Source organism: Bactrocera dorsalis, chromosome 1 (genome assembly GCF_023373825.1).
Source record: "Bactrocera dorsalis isolate Fly_Bdor chromosome 1, ASM2337382v1, whole genome shotgun sequence".
NCBI classification, from domain to species: domain Eukaryota; kingdom Metazoa; phylum Arthropoda; class Insecta; order Diptera; family Tephritidae; genus Bactrocera; species Bactrocera dorsalis.
Window position 1 is genome coordinate 102,412,657 of NC_064303.1, and position 22,509 is coordinate 102,435,165.

Consider the following 22,509-nt stretch of genomic DNA (forward strand, 5'->3'; position numbering starts at 1 on the left):
TGTAACAAACGCTACCACGCACTACTTATAAAAAATATGATATTAATCTAACGATTTGAGATGTTTCAAATTACTGTAAATATTTGAATACAATTGGCAACCACAATGAATGTTTATAAACACGCATACAAATGCAAACACAATAAAAATAAAACCATGTTGGGAAACTTATGAAAATCACATAACAACAAATACAAATGCCAACTTAAACAAATTGGATTTAAATGAAAAAACACGTTTTACAAAAAAAAAAAACATAAAAACTAAACATGTGGCAACGTATACAGCGGACTCGGATCGAGCCAATAATAATTCACTTATAGCGCACATACAGAATTTACCCGGTTTCGATGCATCGAAGGCGCGCATCGTACAACATTATTCGACATCAAAGAGTGAGAATGGCAGCCCGGAGAAATTGTTAACACCCGATGTGGGTCCGACAGCGGCCGAATCGATTTTGCCTTGGCGACGGGATCGTTCCTACCAGTGCATTGGTAAAGGCTTATTAGCAACTACAGCTACCAAGTGTAGCCACTACTACAGATAAACAAATTAAATTATGTAGTTTTCGCCTTTGCAATTTAGTGTAAAAATACATAAATATGTTTTCGAAATCGCGTCGAAACTACCGCCAGCCAAAAGCACGCATTGTGTAAACATGTTGCTCAAAATCGTTTGGCGTTGCTGGCTGTTTTTTCAAAAACTATTCTTTTGGATAAAGTTTATTATTGTTCAAAAAATTATTTGGCTTTGTATAATTTCCGAAACATATACATATTCTTTGCTCACCAAATTTTCGTTCATTTCCCCATTTTGTGTAACTATTTATTATTTATATTGTATATACAAAAAAATATATACAACTCACGTTTATGTATTTGCTTTAGGCGCAAATATTTAGCAGCACTAATTGTTTTTCTGCGTCCTAAATATTTGAGTTTATTGTAATTACTTATACGATTACACAGAAAATCCATGTTTGTTCTAATCAAAAGCATTTATTACATCGAAACTTCAATAACAACTTCAAGTTTTGGTGCTTATAGCAACAAAAATCGTTTCTAACCAATATCATTGTACATCATGTGTAATAACAAAGGAATATTTTTACTATAAATATCATTAGAAAAGGTGCATCCACCAAAGTCTTAACCAATCGGCCTCAAAATTAATTATAAATCACCCGTTTCCCAAACATCAATGCAAAATTTGTAAAACACAAAATCTTAGACTTTAATTGTATACCTTTTAGTTATTGCGCATGCGCCCATGATATGCAAAGCGCATTTAGTTAATTATGAAATGGCAATATGACTTTGGATTTTAAAGTAGTTTGTACGAATATTGCATAGCTGGCTTTTAAAATAATTTAAATTCATGCATTGTTCTTTAGCGTAGACAATACCACATATTTTTCACAAATAAAACTCCCATTACCGTAAATCCTACATGTACATTCATGGGTCGTTGCATTTCAAATTCATAATCACTCATTAAAGTCCTGCTCGAATCGAATTAGGTCTTATAATTATATAACCTAAAAATCTTTAATATTTTATTTGTCAAAAATGTATAAGTAAAATGAGGTTGTCACAGCAGCTTGATGAGAATTGCACGAAACATACTGAAAATTAACTTCTGTGTAGTACTGAAAGGTAAATTTTTTTTTTTCCGTGACCATCAGGGGGACGCTTGTAGAAGTTCAGATGCTGAACCCAATTTTCGACGGTTTTCAAGCATAAATCGGCCGTCACTGCTGCAATCGGCACTGGCTTGTTGGCATAGACCATAGACTTGGCGTAGCCCCACAGGAAATAGTCTAACAGCGTCAAATTGCACGACCGAGGCGCCCAATTGTCTGGGTTATTTCGTGAGATAACACGTTCACCAAAATTGGTTTTCAAAAAATCGATTGTAACATTCGCTGTGTGGCTTGTGGCGCTCAACGCTTGAGAACGGCGTCGTTTGCTGTCCCTTTCGGTCTACTTTTGTAGCGTCCCTATTGAAAAACTAATTCCTTACTTGAACTAATTCTAAAATATCAAAAATAAAAACGTTTCCGAACTATTATTGCTCAGTTAGGACTGTGAAAAATATAATAATAAGAATAATCGTTAAATTCGTTTATCTCGAAGCTATACTAGTACCCTTCACAAATACAGAATATTTCATAGAAAAACTTTGAGCGGTCAGTTTGTATGGCACGTATATGCTGTAGTGATCCGATTTGATCCATTTTTTCACAGATTGCACCATTGCCTTAGACAATAATCCATGCCGAATTCTGTGAAGATATATCATCAAATGAAAAAGTTTTCCAAACAAGCACTTCATCAGGTTCCTTCAGTTTGTATGGCAGCTGTATGCTTTAGTGGTCCGATATCGGCGGTTCCGACAACTGAACAGCTTCTTGGGGACAAAAGAACGTGAGCGAAATTTCAGATCCATGTTTCAAAACATATACAGACATACGACCGGACGGACAGACCAATGGGCATGGCTAAATCGACTCAGGTCGTCACGCTGATGATTTCAATAATTATTTTATTGGGTCTCCCACGTTTCCTTAAGGGTTGAGGTGGTAGAAACGATCGAAAGCGGTTAAAATACTGGAACCCACTAAAGAACTTGAAATTCCTCAAAAACCTGAATGAAGGGTAGAGAAATCAACCAAGATTGTTGAAGTGGTAGAGAGGACTACAGTCCAAACAATACAACCCGAGCTTGTAAAAGAACCTAAAGTTGTTAAGTATTTGAACTAACTAAAGAACTTGAAAGTCCTCAAGAGCCTGAACGAAGTGTAGAGGCATAAAGCAAGATTGCTGAAGTGCTAGAAACGACTACATTGAAACTAGAAAACCCGACATCGTGAAAAAACCTGAAGTTGTTGAAATACGTAAACCAACTAAAGAATCTGAAAGTTCTCAGGAGCCTGACAAATATCGTGACACACTTAACATACCCTGTTCAGCGTATAATGCAGAAGCAATTACTGTCAGTGCTGATACCAAGTTCAGGCAGAATTGTAGCAGCAGCCCTGAATATTGTGTATAAAGTTTTAGCCAATACCAAATATATATCTGTCTCATTTTTCATACATTCCCATTCGAATTTGACTACTTTTTGAGTACTACTACTACTAATATATCGATAAACTTATCATTTAGCCATTATTTTCAGAAATTTCAAACAAATTAGAAACATACACCAAAATTATGCCAATCGTTTAATTTTTTCCAATGTAAAAACAACAATTTTTCAAATCGCGTTTGTATTAGAAAAAATTCCAATCGGTCTCTAATGATTCTGTAATTACGCCAAACACATCAATTACTACGAGCATGGCATTTTTGTGCATGGCTATAATTTAGCGTTTCAATTCTGTTTGGTTCTTTTGCGTGTTTTGATTTTTTGGTTCACAAAATGTTTCGTATTTTATATTTTTGTTTGCAGCAATAACAAAATTAACATACTAACCAAAATAAGCAATTATAGAATGGCTGTCAAGCGACATAACTCATGTAACTAAACGAAAAATATATGAAAAAATTAGCAAATTAATCTTTTGTTGCCGAACTCGCATGCACACTGCCTATTGCCTTATTAACTTATGAATATTATTCAGCTTAAGCTTAGCTAACCAAAATAACTGTATAAATATGTATTGGTATGCTTACCATAGATTCAATTAGTTTATGTAAATAAGGTGCTGTTCACTTTACAAATTCAAAAGTTCAAATATTGCAATATTTTACTCAAAATAGTTGCTGAGAATCCAATACCCGAGGAGGATCACAATATCTCACGTGATTCAGATGGTGAACGGCGTGTAGCAACACCTACTGCTACAGAATCGCAGTTGCCGTGGAAACGGCAGGGCGACGAACTGTCAGACGCAGTGCAGCAGAACGAATTCCCCGCTTGGGCTTCGAATAAGGAGTATTTGGCATATAATTCGCCCAGCGCCACATTTTTGGGTAAGTGCTCTTTTATTTATGAAAATGTACATTATCTGCTAGATATAAATTAAATACAAATATATAAATTAATGTTTTTTTAATAAAATAAATAGATGGCATGTATGTACATAGCCTTTAAGTAGAATATTAATATGTATGTATGCTTGATACACGAAAATCTATACCTTTTATTGTTGGATCTGAAAGTTAGAGGAGGGCGATTATATACGAGTATTACATAAAGGAAACAGATAGTATTGTATAATCTCGATAGTTTTGTATGAAATAAGTACCGAGTACTGAGAAGCCATTCGAATTTTTTCGCACTTCAAAATGTACATCAGAACTTTGAAAATGGCAAAAAGTGAAAAATTCATAATGGCTTGAAACCCCTTGGAAAAGGCTGATAAAATAATAAAATTGAAGAAGGAGAATGAAGTGATTGAATTCTGAAGGGTTAAACAAATTTCGAGTCCTATTAAAAATATTACATACCAAAGTTGTAGGTAATAAAGATATCTTTAACTCTCACGTTTTTCACATAACCTCAAAATTTCAGGGAAAAATTCAAATATTTTTTTGATTTTCAATCAAAAATTGTCTCGTAATTTTTTCTTGGTAAGTTTCTTCTTCTGTACTATAATACCATCCGAATTAAAATATAACTATACATACGAGGTTTGACAATTAAGTAATGAGATTTTATTGCCGCGCTTGTGGTAAACCTGTGACCTTGAAATTCCCTTTCTCTTTTTCCGGCATCCCTCCCCTCTCCATTGATTTTGTACATACCATCGCTCTAGCTTGTTTAGTTCGCCTGCTGCGTCAAGTTGAGTAGACGTGTGTTTGTAGTGCTCGTCACGAAAATGGAAAAACGAAATCAAGAGCAACGCGTCATGATAAAATTTTGCGCCAGATTGGGCGAAACAGCTTCGGAAACGTACGCTAAAATTGTAAGAGTGTATGGCGCTAGTGCTTTTAGTCGTGCCCAAAGCTCACAATGGTTGTCTCCGCGCGCCCCTCGCCCGAAAAAAGCTCGCATGAGCTAGTCGGAGGTGAAAACGATAATTATTACCTTTCTTGATAGCCGTGGAATCGTCCACAAAGAATTCGTTCCACCGGGAAAACTGTGAATCAAGTCTACTATTGCCAAGTACCCGAAAGATTGCGAAAATGAGTCAACAGAGTGCGCCCAGACATCGCTCGTAACTGGATCCTTCATCACGACAACGCGTCGTGCCACAGCGCCCGCAGCGTGTCCCAGTATTTGGCCTCTAAAGGGATCGCCGTGTTGCAACAGCCGCCTTATTTGACATGTCACCTGTGACTTTTTTTATTTCCTAAAAAGAAATCGGTGGTCAAAGGAATCCATTTTGAGTCGATTACGGACATCCAGGCGGCCGTGACGAGGGTACTCGCGGACATCCCAGGCGAAGCGTTCCAGAAATGTTACGAAGCATGGAAAACGCGCTGGAATCGCTGTATAGCTGCCCAAGGGAACTATTTCGAAAGAGATGGCAGAGTTGTAGAATAATTTTCAAATATACGGTTATTATGGATTCAGTCTCATTACTTAATTGTCATACCTCGTATATGTATCTACGATAAGTTCGGTTCCAGCCGAATTAACAACTCACGCCAGTCATTTTATCTTTTCGCCTGGTCCTTCTACACCTAATCTCTTCAGGAAGGAGAGGAGATCTTCCTTATCCTCTGCTTCCTCCGGGACAACTTAAACTTGTATAGTTCAAAATCCACCCCTACCTGTGTATATGATTCCGTAACTGCAGCTTAGTAAAGAAATTACTTTAAATATTATATTTAATACTAAAAGTAGAGAGTATGCATATGCAAATATAAATGTTTAACACGAGTGTATATTAAAAGCAAAATGTTGCATGCCCTCTATATACCCCCGATTTCAGTTTTTTTTACTATTATTTGCGCATTTATTTTACTCTTTTAACTATAACTATCTACTCGCTCTTAAAGAATTATTGGAAAAGTGTATATTTGCAGCAATATGTGTGTGAGAAAAATTATATGCAAATAATATGAAATAAATTAGAGAGTAGCTTTTGAAATATGATGTATTTAAAATTATTCTTACGTATTACAGCACCAATTGTCAAAATTCTGTAAACACCCGCTAATGTTGTGTTTTATTTTATTTTAACTTTCTTTTTTACCTTTTTCGATTTCCTCTATGTTCTTCTCTTCCACGTAAACTGCGTTGAATGTGTGTTATGCAAACAAACTCAAAAAAAAAAAAAAAAATCCAAAAATAAAATAATAATGGCAATAAATATAATGCAACTGTCCACCCCTGACATGACATGTTTTGCAACTAAACAACTTAACAATACTAAAAATGATAACTAAAAAAATTAAATAATTATTAAACAAAACCCGAAATATACGTAATAATAACAAACGCCCAAACACTCATGAAATATCGTATATCGAACAAACAAAAAACAAACTCCTCCATTCGTATGCACAATCCATCATCAAAAAAACCACTTCACAATTTAACACAAAAAGGTGGCATAAACAAACCTAAACAGCCCAAGTCTGTCATAGGTTTATTCCGACGCGAGAGTTGCGGCTCGAGGGGCGGCAGCAGTCTGGGCGATCCTACCGATGGCGCTGGTTCAGCACGTGGCTCCGACCCCACACTGGCAAATGCATTGATTAGTGGCCTACCGCTGATGCCATTAATACAGCCGCCGCATGCGAATCCACGCCTTGATAAGCGTTCACAATCGATTTCGGTCGCCACATCCGGCGGCCATGGTGGCATCGGTATTAATATAGGCGATTTAGCGCATTCGGGCCCTTTCCCAGTAACGGCCAGCCATAGGCGTAATGTGCGGCGTGGCTCGATGTTGGAGTTAAGTGGGTAAGTATAGCATATAAGTTGCGGCGTGCGCACGTACAGCTCGTATGTGTGTGTTATTTAGTTGCTCCATTTTCGCCTAACACACTCTTACACATCTTTTAATGTTTGTTTTTCACTTTAGTCCTGTTATTTGTAAAATATTTTTCATACAATTTGCTTGTATAAACTACATATTAGTTTTTGTTTTGGTTTCATTTGTTGTGCATTTTACATTTCAATAAGTTTGTAGTGAACACTTCGTAGTATTTGTGCGTTATTAATATTTATTTGTGTGTATTTATTATTGTTGTTAGAAGATATGGCACTACTTTTTGTTTAATACAATTAATAGCATTTTAAAATACGCTAAGCAATAGCAACTAAATTATTGTTAATTTATATAAAAATTTCATAAATAAAACCGCAATTAATTATTAGAATTTATGCCAATTAGTCATAATCATAGGCTGATTGTCATTTTTTACTAACCAACATTTCATTATTCCATATATTATATTTTAATATAGGTATATCAAATTGCTTGTGTGTCATATTATCATCACAGTTTTAATTTTTTTTTGCTATTTTTTAAAGCATTTTTAGCATATTTAGCGCCATAGATGGAAAATATCATAAACTGAATATGCCATATAGGAACACCAAACCTTCAATTAACTTTTTTTTTAAAATATTTCCATAAAATAAATAAAACTTTTTGAAGATCAAAATTTTATCAAAGTAATTTTTTAACAGTCCTACGAAATTGTTATTACCCTCTTCAATGAACTATGCATAAATTAGTTGAGTTACTTAGATTAACTGTTAAATTTCATGAACTTCACTTTAAAAGCATCTTGCGATTGGTTCTGCTTAAGATTTGTGTTAAAATTAATTATATGGTGAACTATCCCATACTACTTAATGTTAAGCTTGTATGTAGTAGTATTACCTATATATAATTGGATTGGTTTTTATCTAAAATTCGTATGTTAATTTAGAAAAATGATATTGAAGCATCCAATATTTAAAATTGACGCGGACTGGTCCATATAAACTGCGCGCGCACAACGCATTGATATATATTTTTTTCCTACTTAGATTGGTATAACATTATTTTATGTTCATGAGCAGTTTGATCTCAATATATCAATTAGTGTTTGTTTGTCAGCTATCTCTTTACGTTGCAACTGTTTATCTGCTGATTTGTTTGTATATTAGTTCAATAGACTCAAGATGCGCTGCCCGAAGCAAAGTTTTCAGGTTCGAAAACAGAAAAAAATCACAAGAAGTTAAATCTGGTGAATATGTTAGTTGCCCGTTTTTGTGAAAAAATCAGTCACAATGACATTATGGAGGGTGCATTGGCACGACTCTAGCATTTACACGCTTTATACCCAAAACATTAAGCAAAATGTGTTGAATCGATTGATGATGAGATGGTCTACTATCTCTCTAATGCCAACACGACGTTGTCCAAGGACTTAATTTTTTTGATGTTAACGTCATTAAGGCGCTGTCACCTAGTGTGACAAACTAAAAACTTCGATTTTCGAAAATTAAAAAAACCTTGTATCGATTGTTTTGAAAATTTCAGGGTATACTTTTACAGTATACTTTTACATGTTTGCCGAAAACACAGTAAAATTTTTGAAAAATTAAATACATATATTAATTATACGATAGGTGGGACGGCGCTAAAAAAGATCCATCACTGCTTAATTCCTGTGTTTTTCGTTAATGAAACCTAAAGAAGGAAAATTCTCGTTAAAATGTTTTCATAATAATCAGGTCATTTGTCTCTGAGAAAATGTTACTCAAGCAAATTTGTAAAATTTAAAGTTTAAAGATAAACTGATTGAGCTGATTAACTGAGCAGCTATATTTTAGAAGCCCCGTAACTCAGAAAATTTCGAAATATCGAACTTTTAGTATATTATTGTTTAAGATATAAACCATTGAAATATGAAAAAAATGATTTTTTTAAGTTCACACTAACATAGCTCTGCCTCTTAACAGAGGTGAATGAACGACTTGAATGATTTTCCGATGACTGCACGACCTTCACTGAATACTCTGTGACACTTAATTATTTGTGTTGATGATAAAAGAGACTTCACAAAATTCGACTGCACCATTTTTGACGATTGCTGTAGCCTTGATTCCATTGGAAACAAAAAAATCTAAAAAAACTCTTTTCTGCAATCCTTCAATAGTAAAAATTAACATACATATGTATGTCGGCTAATTAACATACATATGTAATTAACATCACATTAATTCACGCCTACATAAAAAATGTTGTAAAGGCTTTGAAAAATATTTTCGAGCAATTCCTTCAGCACGCGCAGTATAAATGGACCATTGCGGGTTAAAATTTATCTGGATATTGATATATTATCTGGATATATTTTAAAAAATGCATTCAATGTTCTGGACACAATCTGGTGTATTAAATTTATTTACAAAAATAGAAATTGTCGCATATTTATAGTATTGGTGCCTTGATTGATTGGACCCTGTAGAGTCTAGCAAATATAGACTATAAATGAACTTGAACACTACATGCTCAAAATTCGCACACGTGCCACATACACACACACACACCGCTAAGTGCAAACATTACTAAGTTTACACTATAAAATGATTTCTGTGGCATTTCGCTAATATTCTCATTCTAAACTGCATTAAAGGCAACAACAACAACCTACATGTGTATTACTACTAATTTTGTTTCGATAATCAAACTTTAGCTGTGTGCGTTAAAATGCAAAAAAATAACGGTAACTTTGTGTGTTGTTTGGTATGTATTGTATTGTATTTACAGACTAATTGTAACTGGACGCAGGCCAAGTAGAGTCTTACAATTTAATTCAACATTACAAGACATTGCAAGCGCATTAACTACCACAACCACTTCTAATAATACTACCACTAATTCCACTGCTATAATAAATACAACTATGTGTAAAACTACAACTACAACGACCACTGCTACGACCACTACGACTAACAATGCGACCACTCTAATAGATAATTATATTACTTCCAGTTTAGCTACTAAAAGTTCTGATATTGCTTCCAACACCACCATTACTGCTACTATCAATACTTCCACAACAACAACAACAACTACTACTGCTACTACTGCTACTACTAATAATTCCCCCATAAAGGCTCCTGCTACTCCAACAAGCATTTGTTTTGCCACCCCAGACTCTTCAAACGCTACAACACCCTCAACAATAATTGACAATAGCCCAAGTAGCTATTAGTAGTTGGTCTTCTGTTTTAATAAGGTTCATGCAAATGCGTTTAATAAATGATTTCATAAACCTGCTAAAAGTGTTTACAGCCCGCTGTAGGAGTAAATCGCTCAATCGCTATAAAATGCATAACATGCTAATTTAAGTAAAACATGTACATACATGCATTAACATACCGGTAACATAATGTGTAAATAAAAAAGTGTGGAAGAAGTGTGGTGAATATAACGGGTGATTTTTTTGAGGTTAGGATTTTCATGCATTAGTATTTGACAGATCACGTGGGATTTCAGACATGGTGTCAAAGAGAAAGATGCTCAGTATGCTTTGACATTTCATCATGAATAGACTTACTAACGAGCAACGCTTGCAAATCATTGAATTTTATTACCAAAATCAGTGTTCGGTTCGAAATGTGTTTATCGACAAATTTTGTTCAGCGATGAGGCTCATTTCTGGTTGAATGGCTACGTAAATAAGCAAAATTGCCGCATTTGGGGTGAAGAGCAACCAGAAGCCGTTCAAGAACTGCCCATGCATCCCGAAAAATGCACTGTTTGGTGTGGTTTGTACGCTGGTGGAATCATTGGACCGTATTTTTTCAAAGATGCTGTTGGACGCAACGTTACGGTGAATGGCGATCGCTATCGTTCGATGCTAACAATCTTTTTGTTGCCAAAAATGGAAGAACTGAACTTGGTTGACATGTGGTTTCAACAAGATGGCGCTACATGCCACACAGCTCGCGATTCTATGGCCATTTTGAGGGAAAACTTCGGACAACAATTCATCTCAAGAAATGGACCCGTAAGTTGGCCACCAAGATCATGCGATTTAACGCCTTTAGACTATTTTTTGTGGGGCTACGTCAAGTCTAAAGTCTACAGAAATAAGCCAGCAACTATTCCAGCTTTGGAAGACAACATTTCCGAAGAAATTCGGGCTATTCCGGCCGAAATGCTCGAAAAAGTTGCCCAAAATTGGACTTTCCGAATGGACCACCTAAGACGCAGCCGCGGTCAACATTTAAATGAAATTATCTTCAAAAAGTAAATGTCATGAACCAATCTAACGTTTCAAATAAAGAACCGATGAGATTTTGCAAATTTTATGCGTTTTTTTTTTTTAAAAAGTTATCAAGCTCTTAAAAAATCACCCTATACTATATACAAAGGTTTTAGTACTTTTATAGGAAATGCGGTTACTTTGCGTGCATATTTATGTATACATACATATGTACGAGTAGTATGTAACTGCAAATATTAATTAAAGTTACTTAAACATTTTCAAATCAAAATTAATAACTGAGGTAATGTTATTTGGCTACTAATGAATATAGAAATTGTTTCTATTTTTTATTTTTTTTTCATTGTGTCTAATGAGTTTACTTTAGAAATTGTTTCTTTATTGTTTTTTATTTATTTATATTTAAGCTAAGAATTGTTTGAATCATAACTTTTTTATATTTAATACGTAGAGCTTATTGTAAACTTTGTTGTAGTGAAAGTAGTTGTAAAATACTAAATAATATTAGAATCAGAAAGTAATTATATAATTATTAACTTTCATAAGCAAATATTCTCGTTATCTAAATATATAATTTAAGTATATTACTATGTACATAAGTATTTTGTTGCATATACACATTAAGGTGTTCGCAATTTCCCAAGTAAATTTTTATTTTTGCGTTAGCTTACTCTTCAAAGGATTTTTTTGAAATTTTGCATAAAGCAAATAAACCTTCAACTTTGAAACCCGTTCTCAAGTCAGTCGAGTCTACGTAACTGGAACGGATTCGGATTTTTTATCTGTCTGCGTTTCACAGCATACAGGCCACCATATTGGTGCGGCATAGTTAGGGACCGTCCAGCCCATTGTCTTGTAAGTTGCCAACAACATTTCTTTGTCCTTTCCCCATGTGCCGGCTAGCGACTTAAGGATTTTTTTTGCGGCTCTATACTGTGACGATAATCGCGTTCCAATGAGGAGTGAAGGAGCACAGGCTATCAAAAGTCACACTTAAAATCTTAGAATTATTGACAGTCGGAATCTTGACGCCATCGACAGTAATATTAAGGTCAAGCCTGTACTTCTTCGTCCAGTTTGTAAATAAGGTCGCTGTGGATTTATTGGGCGAAAGTGTTTAGTTCCGTGTAGAGAGGAAGCGAGGAAGGTCGGAGAGATAGCCATTTACCTTTGAACACATGCCATCGATTCCATCGCCCGACATCAATATCTTGCAATCATCAGTATATAAGGTTATAGAGACTCCTTCTGGTGGCTGTGTGTGTTTCGAGATTTAGAAGTTAAACAATAGCGGAGAGAGCGCACCACCCTGCGGAACCCCTGGTTCAGTTGCCAGTTTTTTCCTCGAAATAGTAGTAGTGGGCTTTGCTAGGCTAAGGTGGTGAGTGAAGGTCGGGAGTAACAGAACCTCAAGTGTCTTTAATACCGGGGAGAAGAGAGTTATCGGACGATAGAGCTCCCCTTTGTTGGCGGGTTCCCCAGGTTTCAGTATTAGGATCACTCTTCCGACTTTTCACACATCGGGTATTTGAAGAGTTTTTAGCGACAGGTTGAGAATCTTGGTGAGGTAACTTACTCCCGTCAAGCCTAGATGCTTTAGCATAGGCATGTTGATTTCATCAGGGCCATAGGATTTGGATGATTGTGCCTTGTTGATGACGTTCTGAACCGTTATTTTGTAGCCGTGAAACCCCTTAAAGCAAGACTTGAAACTTTAACTTTAGAGGTGTCTGCAAAATAAAAACAAAAATAAAAAAAAACTTAGCAAATAACGAACACCCTAGCTCCAATGTTGGAAATCGTGGTGTGTGACCGTGCGTCTCTTATTAGTTGTTAATTGATAATACTACGTACTGACTAGAGCGAGCCGTCTACTAAAAAATTCAAAGCAGTATTTAAGTTATAAAAATAATGAAGAAAATATATTAAAAAAAAAATTAAATATTTTTTGCTAATTTTCTAAATATTTTTAGTAGTTTGATTATTTAAAGTACATGTAATATGTAATTGTTTATTAAAAATATGATTTATCTGTATGGTATAAAATATTAACACAAAAAACAGAATTTCACAATGTTAAGTTAACTTCAAAAATAAGATAATAATCAAAATATAATTTTTATGGCAATAACAATTACTTCAATTTATATACGCCCTTTTTGCCATCGCATAAGTTAACTTAGCAATGGAATTTCGTTAAAAAACGGCGAATAATTCAACAATTTAACATTCATAAAAGTTTTCCAGCTAACACATAATAAGCGGCTACTGTAATTTCTACCAAAATCTTCTTTTGTGACTAACCATACTTACAAAATACAATCCTTATATTTTTGCAGCATAAATTTCCAATATCAACGTGTCTAACACTACACCAACGCTCAAACAAAATCACAAAAATATCGGCTTTACCTTACTGTAGCCACATGAAAGCTACAAATATGTATAAGTTTTAACGAACTTATATACATTTAAATATACACACACGCAAACATATACGCAATTTTCTAATTTATTAAATGCGAAACACTCACGGTTTATGAAATTGTTTAGCATCTCTTTGTAGTTAGTGATCCGGCGCTAGTTATGTATATAAAAAAATATTTATAATTACCAACAAAACACAAACTCCATTGCACAAACACACAATTTTATGCAACTATACATAAAAACAACACAACACAAATATTAGCAGTACTAATAAGTTAAAAATTGAGGAAGCTGTGTCACACAAACAACACATACGAATTGGCCATAACCGGAGACTCACCAACATAAACACTGAATTGCTCATATTTTAGTTTTTAAAAAGTAAGTAATATAGGTAAAATTTACTTACATATAAATTTAAATATACTTATTTTTTTATATGTAGGTTTATTTTTGTAATCGTTTATGTATTCTAATTTAATAAATAACCAATTAAATTTGACTAAAATATATTTTGTGTGGATACTCGTATATTTATGGTATATACAATTATGTTTTGTAAATATATAATAGCTATTATATGTATGTATGTATGTATATATTGGGTAGTCGAAAAAGTCTTTTCGTATTTTGTCAATAGATGTCGTTGCAGTCGTATATCTCCAGTGCTATCACATTGTGTCATACCATATAGTGTTGGAAAGGAGAGATTAAGCTTTATTTAACCAAAAAAAAAATTAAATTCGGGGGAAAAAATTAAGTTACAGCTGTTCAAAAATAAGTGAAAATAATGAAGGAATTCGCTATATGCACTTCGCTCTGGTCGATCTATCGTTGAAAAAGTCATGGCTAATATTGACCAGGACCATCAATAAAGCAGCCATGACATCGCTAAGGAACTTAGCATTCATCATGGAACGGTTTTAAAGCATTTAAAAAAGGCTGGCTACAAAAAGAAGCTGGATGTTTGGATAACACATGAATTGTCTGTGAAAACTTTAATGGACCGAATTAACATCTGCCATTCTTTGCTCAAACGGAATGAAACCGAACCATGTCTGAAGCGAATGGTAACAGGGGACGAAAAGCCGATCAAATAAGACAATAATGTGCGAAAAGGATTATGGTCCAAGCGTGGTGAAGCTCAACAAACGATCGCAAGGCCAGGATTGACGCCTCGAAAGATTATGCTGAGTGTTTGGTGGGCTTGGAAAGCTTGGAAATCCACTATGAGCTGCTCCAGCCTGGTTTAATTCTACATTTTACTGTCACCAAATGATGAGATTAAAGCGAACAATCGAAAAAAATGGCCAAGCTTGGCTGGCAAGTTTTGATGCGCCCACCTGACCTTGCGCCATCGGACTGCCATTTGTTTCGGTCAATGCAGAAATTCCTCAATGGAGTAAAGTTGGTTTAAAAGAAGCTTAGAAAATTACTTGTTGCAGTTTTTCGCCGAGAAAGCAGAGAATTTTTACACTGATGGAATAACGTCTCTAGCGGAAAAATTTTGCCAAAAAGTGATACATATTTGGTTTATTAAAGTTCATTATAAACATAAAAACATATGTTGAAGTTTGTTTAGTAATACGAAAAGGCTTTTTTGACTACCCAATATTAGTTCCTATTGTTGTATTCTATTTAGCTTAAGAAGGCAATTTTATTTCATTTTAATTCTTAACATAATTTATACATGAATTTAAACATTTTTGTTTTTTTTTTTGCTCAGAAATACGAGAATGAATCTCAATGAATGTATTTATCAGTGAAACCAAGGCTATTACTAGGTATTCATGGCGCAATAAAGTTTTTTAATTTAATTAATGAAATTTGGTCCTACAAACCATACAGTATTATGTAATATTTAAATACAAGCAGTTTCTATTTATGCTACAACTATACTTTTAAGTTATATGAATGCTTATAGGCTAAATAACACTTACTTAATAAGTTATAAATCACTGCATCATGTTTCTAAACACTTATTATATATTTATTAGTAAAATTCGATATCGATATTTTTTTTGTTTATAAAAATAAAAAAACCTAAATTTTTTTTTTAATAAAAAAAATCTAAAAAATTTCATTGCTTATAATATTTAGACATACTATAAGTATTATGTGCTTAGTTGTTCAAAATGTACATAAATTGTTTGGCTAAATATGTTTTATTCCAATATTTTTTATAAATTTAGTTTTAAGTTTTGGTAGGGTTTAATTTTATAGTGTGTTGTAATAAAGTGTACTATTGCAAATATACATGTTCATATATTTAATTATTTATGAAATTAAGTTATAACTCTTTTTAATGCATCTTAATAAACATTTACTTGAACTGTAAATACTATATTCAACTCTACGGTTTATTAAAAAACTTATGCTTACTTGCTGCTGGTCTTGTTTTTCTTCTCTCACTGGTGCTTTTCATGTTTATATACATTTTATTAGTATATGTATGTGTACATAAAAAATTTATGATAAATCTATTACAGCTTGAAATATCCATCACTTACTACTTTTTGTAATATTTTAGATAAGCTTTACATGTAATTTCAAATGCTTCTTACATTTTAACGATTTTTATGCTTTGGTCAATAAATTGTATATATGAAAAATTAGTATGGGTATATTACGAAAAAAAAACTTTTTATTATATTACTATTCATAGCTTGCTTTGCTTTCATCGCTGCTGCTAAGCATTATACTTTTGTGTACTTATGGACTAAAGCTTATGATTTTGTCGGCTTCTTACCACTTTCTGTAGGAAAAAATTGCTTTCACTCGCATGAGTTCTTGGTTCTGTGCTTAAAAACCGTGCTCATTCAAACTTGTATACGCTTAAACATTTTTATAAAAAGCCATATACATACATATTGCTTATCAATATTTTCTACATACATATGTACATATATAACTATGTATTTCGAATATCATGCTAAAATATTCGACATTACCCAAAATATCTATAATGAAAATTTTCTTTCATTGCACCCATTAACCATGTCGCCATAAACGTAAAAACCAAATAAACCACCAATATTATCACTGTGACAAACACACATCACAGAGACACTATCCCCGAGGAGACTTACCAGCACGGTCATTCGAAGTCCCTGTGCGAACCGACCGGCGAAGATTGGGAAAACACCGCTTTGGCCACACGCGAACGTACCATAAGCGGCAGCAGCAATAGCACCGGCCGTGAGCCACTTCTACCCAAATTAACGCCACGCGCACAAATACGCCGTATGGGTGGCAGCAGTGGTGGTGTTGGCGGTGCTATAAGCACGCTCGGTGGCTTGCGTAATCAAGTGACGACCGCCCTACTCTCCACATCGAACTCCGAGTATGATGATGATGAGGATGAAGATATTGATTTGTATGACGATGAGAGTATTGTCGTCACCACTTTGACTAGCGGCAGTGGTGGTAGTGGTAGTGGCGCGCTAAATCGTAGCGGTAGCAGTGGGAGTGGCGGCGGCAATGGTAGTAGCGGTGCCAGCAGTAGCAGTAACAATACAACAACCACAATTCGGCTGACACGCAACAATGATGAGAGTATCATTTGAGATTGTCGCCGCAAGCAATTGCTATAACGGCGACTTTTTGGCGAAAGCAGCAGCGGTAAGCAGCAACAGCAACGTCGCCTAAATCGTTGGGCTTTCAAGTATGAAATGTTACAATGATTAGAGTAAAATTAAAAGGGTGGGTAAGTCTAAGGTTGCGAAAATTCAATGAAATACTAGTTGCCAATAATGCCTGTTAATTGAAGAAAAACTTTGTGTATGTTATAGAAATTAGTATAAGTTTTGGAACAAGTGGCTGGTTTAGATAAATTGCTTGTCATAAGTTTGTTTTTAAGTTAGTGATTCTAAGTGAGTAGATTAAGTTAAAGTGTTTTAATTATTTTTATCGTTATGATTAGTTTCGAAAAATATTATTTTTTTATTATTTGGACTAATTTCGAAATGGTATGTTTTATTATTTTCAATGACTTCGAAATTGAAAAACATAATTTTGAATTAGTTTTTGTTAATTTCGAAACTTAAAAATAGTATTTTTCACAATTTTTATTTTTTTGATTAATTTCGAACTTTCGAAAATAATGAAAGTAGTAAGAAATACTATTTTTCAAGTTCGAAATTAAAAAAAAATAATAAAAAAAATTATATTTGTTAATTTCGAATTTTAAAAATATCATTTTTGTATTATTTTGATAAATTTCGAAAAATATTTTTTTTTTATTATTTTGAAAAATAGCATGTTTCATTATTTCGATTAACTTGGAAATTAAAAAAAAATATTTTTTTATTATTTTCAATGATTTCGAATTTGAAAATTGGCATTTTTTTCATTTTAATTAATTTCCAAAATAAAAAGTAGTATTTTTCATTATTTTTGTTAATTTCGTAATCAAAAACATAATTTTTTCTGAATTTCGAAATTGAAAAATAGTATTTTTCACAATTTTTTATTAATTTCGAAATAAAAAATAACAAAAACATAAAAGATATATATATATAATATATGTATATCGTCACCTGAAATGCAAAATAACGTAACAACATTTTCAGAAATTTACAGTGGCATGAATGAAACACGAAATAAAATCGAACCTGAGTGAAACAAAATATTAATATTGGTTAAGACTGCTTTATATATGACCGCAGAACCAGAAAATGTTGAACATATGTAATATTATGTATATAATTTGAAGTAGTGAAGCGTATTCAATAAGACACTTAATTTCGATTTTTTTGATGATACGTTATTTTGCATTTCAGGTGACGATATACATATATAAAAAAAAAATATATAATGTTATTTTCGAAATATAATAAAAAATATATATATATTTTAATTTCGAAATTGAAAAATAGTATTTTTTATCTTTTTGAATATTTTTGAAATTTCAAAAAACAGCTTCTCTTTATTATTTTGACTAATTTCGAAAAATAGCAAGATTATTTATTGTTTTCACCATTATTTCACTATAATTTTATTAAACCTTGATTATTTTTTTGGTTCCAAACAATATTTAGTACACGAGCATCTACTTAATTTCAATTTTTTTCCACAATATCAATATAACTTCGTGTATAAATTTTAAATAGCAGCAAAATTAAAATTTCTTTAAACTGCATTGTAACAAGGTAAATGTATGACTGCAATAATAACTAAAAATAACCACCAAAACTATAGAACCACATAATGTAATTGTAGCGCAGACCAATTCACTCCTATTTCGTACTGCATTTTATGCAGTACTTAAACACTGTGCACCTAAAGTTATGCTTCGATAGAAATATAGACAGAACAAACGAAACGTCACCTAATTAGCAACACTGGGCTGTGTTTGAATAAAATAAGTAACTACTATAAACATTGTGCTAAATAGTTTCCAGGAAAATAACAAAAGTACTTCAGCAATTCCAATGCCATATTTTTCATGTCTACACAAACGTTTCACGTTTTTATTTCAACTTTAATTAATTTAGTAATTTTTTTTGGGCTTTCATTTGTTTAGAAAATGTATATACCGCGCTAATAATAGAAAGGTGTAAAGATATTTTAACGTACAGTTTTGTTTTAACTGAGAACTTGTAAAGCATTTTATATGTATGTATGTAACCGTCATGCAGTATGTGACTGCAGTAAACAAAAAATATGTAAAATAGTATGTATGTATAAAAAAGTTAAGCTGCTGCTTAGGGCATTAAAAGAACATGCCATAGCATTGAGAATCCTAACGAAAACTTGTAAATGTGTGTAAAATATATAATTATATGTATGTTTAGTATAGTGCGTAGTTGAAAATGTATTGAACGGCGTGTCGATAAGGCAATTAAAACTATGGCGTGAATGATTGGAGTTTTAATAATTTTTATAACATTTTAACAGTTGCAACTTAAACTAGTTATACTTAAAAACCAAAACAAGTCAAATAAAATTACTTAAAAAAATCGACTCCCAATTGGTACACTAAAATTCAAGCAAATCTTTTAAAAAAAAACTTGGCTTTGAAATTAAAAAAATTGTAATATTAGGCATAGTAGATGTCAATGTACATGTAACTGTACATAGAATATTATTTATAAAATATTATTTACTTTCAGTTTTACCATTTTTCTTACTAAAACACTTAATTTGGCAAGCATTTGTACTTAAGTTTTTGTTTCTATTTGAATGCTATGATATGCACGAGCGCTTAGAAAAGCGTAATTTTCGAAAACGTACAGCTGTCAAGTTTTATATTTGAATTCCGAATATTTGAATATTATGAAAATATAAATAATTGCTATAAATTGTTTTTAACTTTATAAGTGCAAACAAAAGTGCAAATTTAAACTTTAAAATACAAAAATTTAAGCATTTTTTGCCTTTTTTACTTGCAAATAAAATCGAAAAATTTTCTTTATTTTTTTTATAATTTTATAAAGAAGTACTGCAAAGATCTTCCTGAAATAACAGAATACGTAATGTGTTAAACGTACTTAAACTTAAAAGTGTTCTACATTTTGAAAGCAGTTTCTAATTTCTTTCAATATAAATAATATATAGCAAAAGAAGCATAAACTCAAAAAATTTATAAAAATTTTTTAATATTTTTATTTAGTTGTTTTTTTTTTATTGAACTGGAGCAGAAAGTTGAAACCTATTGCAAAAAGGAAAAATAATTTACAGTCGATCTATGGACGTGAAGAGGAAGAGGAGTGGCGTGATTGAATTTTTAAGGCTTAAAAGGGTTATATCGATTTACGGCTAAACTACGAGCCCTGTAGAAAAAAGTTTTATTGCAAAGTTGTAGGTAATGAAAATATCTAAAACTTTTATATGAACACCCTTTTCACATAACCTCAAAATTTGGATAAAAAACTCAAATGAGCAAGTTTTTGTGTTTTTTTTACCTTGTACCAAAATCTGGTGTCTTTCACGAAATTCAGCATAAACTTAGCTTCTATGTCCAAAATACGCTGAAAAAATTTATCATAGGAATGTATATATTTTTTATACCAACAGAAAGTATAAAATTCAATAAGCTTATTTTTATATTTTTTTTTATTATTTTTATAATTTTCTTATTCTTTTTATTAATTTCCAAATTAAAAAATTTATTTTTTTTTTACTATTTTTTGTAAATTTCGAAATTGAAAAGTAGTATTTTTATCTATTTTGGTAATTTTTTTTATTTTGATTAAAATAAATGAAATATCAAAATAATTATTATAAAAAAAATATAAAAAAGTTATATTTTATAATTTTGAAATTAATAAAAATAATAAAAAGAAATAAAAAATAATAAAAATAATGAAAAATACTACATTTCAATTTCGAAATATAAAAAAAATAATAAAAAGTTATTTTATATTAATTAAAAAAATTCCAAAATAAATATATTAAATTAAAAAATATAGCGTATTTGGAACATAGCAGCAATTTCGCAACAAATTTCTTGAAAGAAATATTTTTGGAACAAGATAAAAATAAAAAAACACAAAAATTTTAATATTTGCAGTTTTTCACAAAAATTTTATGGTTATGTAAAAAAGGTGTTCATATAAAAGTTGTAAATCTCTTCATTACCAACAACTTTGCCTTACGACTTTTTCATATAAGGCACGTAGTTTTGCCGTAAATGGAGATAAACCGTTTCCAACCGTTAAAAATTCAACCACGCGCTCCACTCTTCCTCTTTCCGACCAGAGATCATCCGTAACATATTTTTCCTTTAATTTTTGTTATTTTGTCCTTCATTTCCAATGGATTTCAATTTACAATGACTTTTTCTGTGCTTCAAATTTGGTATACAATAATGGCATTAAATATTACTATTATTTTTTTATTAATGATAAATTTAATTAATTTTTTATGAAACCAGAAAATTTATTTATAATCAAACACCTTTGTTTGGTATTTTAAAATAAATTATTTATCGACACAAGACAAATACTACGTGCGACTTAATTTGTTTCGTCTTCATTTACAATTTTTAGAGACAATAACTGTATAAACGAAGAAAGTATTTGAAAAATCAATTATTAAGAAATATTAAATATGAAATAACTTATTTCATATTAAGCGTTGTCGAAGTTCATTGATTTAAAATAATCAGCGAAAATTAACAAAACAAAAATTAAAATTAAAAATGTGTGCAAATACCAGAGTTAATTAATTTGAAATTACCAAAATAGGCTTTTAATTAGTACTAAAAAAGAATTTTAATTAGCGCTAAACTTAAGCAAAAATTATATATACACGTATACCATATAGGATCGCTAACAATACACGCATATTTTTTGCCACACATGTACATGAGCATGTACTAAAACATAAACAAAAAATGATAGATTGAGCAAAAATACAATATTAGACGATTTCGAAATTGGCACAACTTTCAACTCAACGCCTTACTTATGTTATATTCATAATACTTACATAATTACCCATATATGTGTAAGTTCAATGCATTAGCGGTAGTTAATTGAAAACAATTGCACCAACAACATATGTACATGCTAACTACATTGAATAATATGAGTACTAACCAATTTGTATGTATATAACTTTGTGAAAACGGATGCGAAATAAAGTATGTATGAACTGTTGTAATCATGAGAACCTACACATAATAACGCCGTAAGAACTTTCATTGAAATCAATAAAAATCTTTACAACAAATATTACAAAAATCATTTTTGTTTTAATATATTGAACGAATTAAGGTGAGTACTTACTTGTGAATCTTATAAAGAGACTATTTTCTATATCAGTAGTTAGGATATCGAATTTGTTTATGTACATATTTGAGAACATTCTCCGAAATTTTGAATGTACATATTTTATGTATTCACAAGAATTTTTCAACTTCGTATAATCGGCGCCCAAAATTTAAATACGTTGAAGCCAACACCCGCGTAGTGATGTGTGTTGAAAGTCGCTTCAAGAGAAG

The 22,509-nt window shown here is 32.0% G+C and overlaps 1 protein-coding gene across 22 annotated transcripts in view; it reads left to right on the forward strand.

The window, feature by feature from the left end:
• The window catches only part of LOC105231156 (sodium/hydrogen exchanger 3), a 56,291-nt gene extending 38,763 nt beyond the window's left edge, over positions 1–17,528 (forward strand). For 4 of the 22 annotated variants that reach the window (XM_049459791.1, XM_049459797.1, XM_049459760.1 and 1 more), the window contains 4 exons: positions 288–497; positions 3,768–3,980; positions 6,507–6,864; positions 16,627–17,526. In XM_049459791.1, coding sequence (XP_049315748.1) covers positions 288–497; positions 3,768–3,980; positions 6,507–6,864; positions 16,627–17,128 — 1,283 coding nt within the window. In that variant the 3' untranslated portion in view covers positions 17,129–17,526. Of the gene's footprint in view, positions 1–287; positions 498–3,767; positions 3,981–6,506; positions 6,869–9,892; positions 10,872–13,471; positions 16,488–16,626 lie in introns of those variants that run through there. The other 18 variants (XM_049459837.1, XM_049459843.1, XM_029552395.2 and 15 more) reach the window with 13 other exon arrangements.
• The last annotated feature ends 4,981 nt before the right edge of the window (positions 17,529–22,509 follow it).